This window comes from Gavialis gangeticus, unplaced genomic scaffold, assembly GCF_001723915.1.
Source record: "Gavialis gangeticus isolate Ggan-Ray unplaced genomic scaffold, GavGan_comp1, whole genome shotgun sequence".
NCBI lineage: Eukaryota > Metazoa > Chordata > Crocodylia > Gavialidae > Gavialis > Gavialis gangeticus.
Genome location: NW_017729028.1, coordinates 28349325 through 28352354, shown reverse-complemented (window position 1 = coordinate 28352354; position 3030 = coordinate 28349325). Strand labels below are relative to the sequence as shown.

Below are 3030 nucleotides of genomic sequence, written 5' to 3'. Positions count from 1 at the left end.
GCAGTGGGGCTCCCAGCCTGGCTTCAGGTGTGAGGACTCTGCACCCAAGGAGGCCCTGGTGCTGTGCAGTTGGCAGGGAGCTCCAGACAACACAGGTGCTCGTGAGTCCTCGCCTGGCTCCCAACACCCTCCCATGCCAAACCCTGCCATGGTCCCCCTCAGAGTCCACCCAGCAGCCTGAACTCCAACCCTAGCCAGCAGCAGAGCCCCGCAGAGGGCTGGGGCTGCTGCACATCCCACCTCGTGTCAAATCAAACCAGCTGGCGAGGTTGCCCCACGGTGCCGTGACAGCTGGGGCCTGGGGGAAGAGTTTGGCAGTGACACTGCTGGGACCCAGTGCCACAGGTGAACTGCACGTGAGGGCACTGGGGAGGGAGATGTGCCACATGGAGATGACTCAGGTGCAGCATGCAGCAGCCACGGGGCAGCCTCCAGTGACAGGGTGCTGTGGCCTGCCAGGCCCCCTTGCCCCTCTGACTGTAAGCCTCTGCTTGGGCTGCTGCACTTGAGGAAGGGGAGAGGACTCATTAGCTGCTGATTAGTGTCTCATTAGTACAAATCACACTGTATCATTAGCAATGAGTGAGTTAGTCCCCGCCTCAGCTGTTACCGCTACCTGGGGTGGCTGTGTGGCACAGGGCTCCTGGCCTCCATAACGCTGGCGGGACACAGAGGGCGGGGGTCAGCTTCACGCTGCCCTGGCCCCCTGTGCATGGGGACACCCCATGGCAGGACGCAGGGCAGGCACTCCCAGCCCCTCCGCCTCAGAGCCAGGGAGACCCCTCAGCCTTGGCTCCCAGGCTGCTCAATGTGTTGCCACCAAGCTGGACACTCCCTCAGCAGGACACTGGGACCCCCTGGTACCCCACCTGGCAGGCCAGGGTCTGAGGCATGGTGGATGCGGGGCGGCAGGTGGAAGCGCCCATCACCCATGGGCCCCGCACGGCGGGGGCTGGAAGCGCGGCTGCGCAGGGCCTCGCTCTGCACCGTGTGCCGGGGCCGCTCTGGTGTCTGTGGGGACAGAGGGTCACAGGTGAGCAGAAGCACACCCGCCGATGCCCCCCAAGCCTGAGCAGAGCAGCGTGCCTGCCCCTCCCCACCATGAACAGCCCTCTCCTGGCCCAAGCCCAGCCCCTCCCCAGGCCCAAACTCCCTTGCCCTCACACACCTTCAGGATCTCCTTAGCAGGGGCAGGCACGGCTCCCGCGGGCCATTTCCTCACATCCTGGCCATAGCCCGGGGGCACCAGCACCTGCAGGCAAGGAGTGGAGAGCTGGGGGCTTCATGTTGCATCTGTGCAGCCCTTGCTGCTCTGGTTACCCCAGTCGGGTGGCTCCAGCAGGTGGGGGGGAGGACAGGACCTTACCTGCCCATCAATGTAGGCAACCTCTCCACGCAGCACCACCCTGCGCACTGTCCCCTTCACCTTCATGCCCTCAAATGGTGTCCACTTGGCCTTGGTGAAGGCCATGCAGCTGGGGACGACCCACTCGTGCTCTAGGTCCACCTGCCGGGACAGTGGCACTGGGTCAGCACACGCCGAGCACGGAGGGAGGCTCCATGGCGCCCGCTCCTTTGACAGCCCCAGCCCAGAGCCACAGCCCCAACCACAGGGGGCTTGTGGGTCCAGACAGGACCCAGTCACCCCCAGGGCAGACCCCAGCATGGAGGGACTCGCCTGGCCCCAGCCACCCTCACCTCAACATAGGTGTCATCCTGGGCAGGCAGGGTGAAGATCTTGCGGGGGTTCTCATACAGGCGCTTGACGATGTCCTCGATGGTGAGGCGCCCCTCAGACACTGCTGTCAGCAGCAGCGGCAGCATCGTCTCCAGCCCGGGGTAACCTGGTGGCGGCTGCTTCCCCAGCTTCTCCTCCACCGTGTGCGGGGCTGCGGACACCAGCATGGCGCTCACGCCAGGCCCTACTCCAACTCGTGCTCCCCACTAGGGCCCTGTGGCCCCCTCAGCCTGCAGCGCCCAGCCCTGAGTCACAGCCCCAAGACGGGCGCCTGCCCATGCCCCTGCCCTATCTCAGGACAAGGCCCCCTCCGCACCCAGCTTGGACCAGCCCAGGGCCGGAGGACACAGTCCCCTAATGCTCTATTGAGGGGTATGGCCCATGCCCCATCCCTGCCTGCCCCAAGGCCACATCTGGTGCTGACTCCCCAAAGTCACCCGCCCGGTTCTGCACCGTGGTCAGTGGCGAAGCAGTCGATGACGTCCATGTTCTCCCACAGGGCCTCCAAATCCTCGCGCGTGCCCAGCATGGGCCGCACCTGCCCACGCCCCTCCCCGAGGCGCCCCAGGTCGTCCTGGCACAGGAAGAGGTGGTGCGGTGCCACCTCGCATGTCACCTGGATGCCCTTCTGCTTGGCCGCCTTGATGATCAGGATCTGCAGGCCCCAGAGCCAGCAAGAGCATTACCCCACATCCTGCCCTGGGAAATGCCCCCATCCCACCTCCCAGGCTTACACCCACCCCTGGGCAGTCACCCCCTAGGCCCCCCACAGACACTCTCAGCCAAGGTCACCAAAAGACACCCCTGATGCCGGCAGCAAGGGCAAGGGACATGGTTACCACAGGCCACAGAGACACCCCAGCACCAGGGGACAGATGCCGCTGCTGCTGTCCCAGCTGCGGCCCCTCTCAGCCCCCTCACCTCCTCCTTGCGGGCCACGTGGCAGATGTGCACAGGGCGCTGGTACAGCTGGGCCACCATGAGGATTGCGGCCACTGTCTGCTTCTCTGCATGTGCCACGATGGGCAGGTGCCGCGGCCACTGCTCAAAGTGCTGGGAGGGAATGGGGCAGGGGTGAAAACCGTGCTGTGCTGGGGGAAGGGAGGCCACTGGGGGCAGCGCACGTGTTGTGCGCTAAGGTCCTTGGGTTCCACATCAGGGGCTGAAACGGGGGTGGAGATCCTCCACCCGCATCCAGCACGAGCAGAAAGCAGTGCCCAAGCTCAGCCACACTGTGGCACACTGAGGACATCCTGGCCCCAGGCCCAGCCCCTGCCCCTGCCCCCACCTCC

General features: G+C 65.4%; 1 protein-coding gene across 1 annotated transcript in view; it reads right to left on the bottom strand.

Annotated features, from left to right (window-relative positions):
- CAD (carbamoyl-phosphate synthetase 2, aspartate transcarbamylase, and dihydroorotase) overlaps positions 1–3030 on the bottom strand; it is a 30244-nt gene that overhangs the window by 13291 nt on the left and 13923 nt on the right. Inside the window, exons 27-33 of the mRNA XM_019520862.1 lie at positions 2660–2791; positions 2192–2393; positions 1699–1889; positions 1367–1507; positions 1169–1252; positions 870–1011; positions 617–658 (exon numbers count right to left, since the gene is read on the bottom strand). Of these exons, the coding sequence (XP_019376407.1) occupies positions 617–658; positions 870–1011; positions 1169–1252; positions 1367–1507; positions 1699–1889; positions 2192–2393; positions 2660–2791 (934 nt within the window). The remainder of the gene's footprint in view (positions 1–616; positions 659–869; positions 1012–1168; positions 1253–1366; positions 1508–1698; positions 1890–2191; positions 2394–2659; positions 2792–3030) is intronic.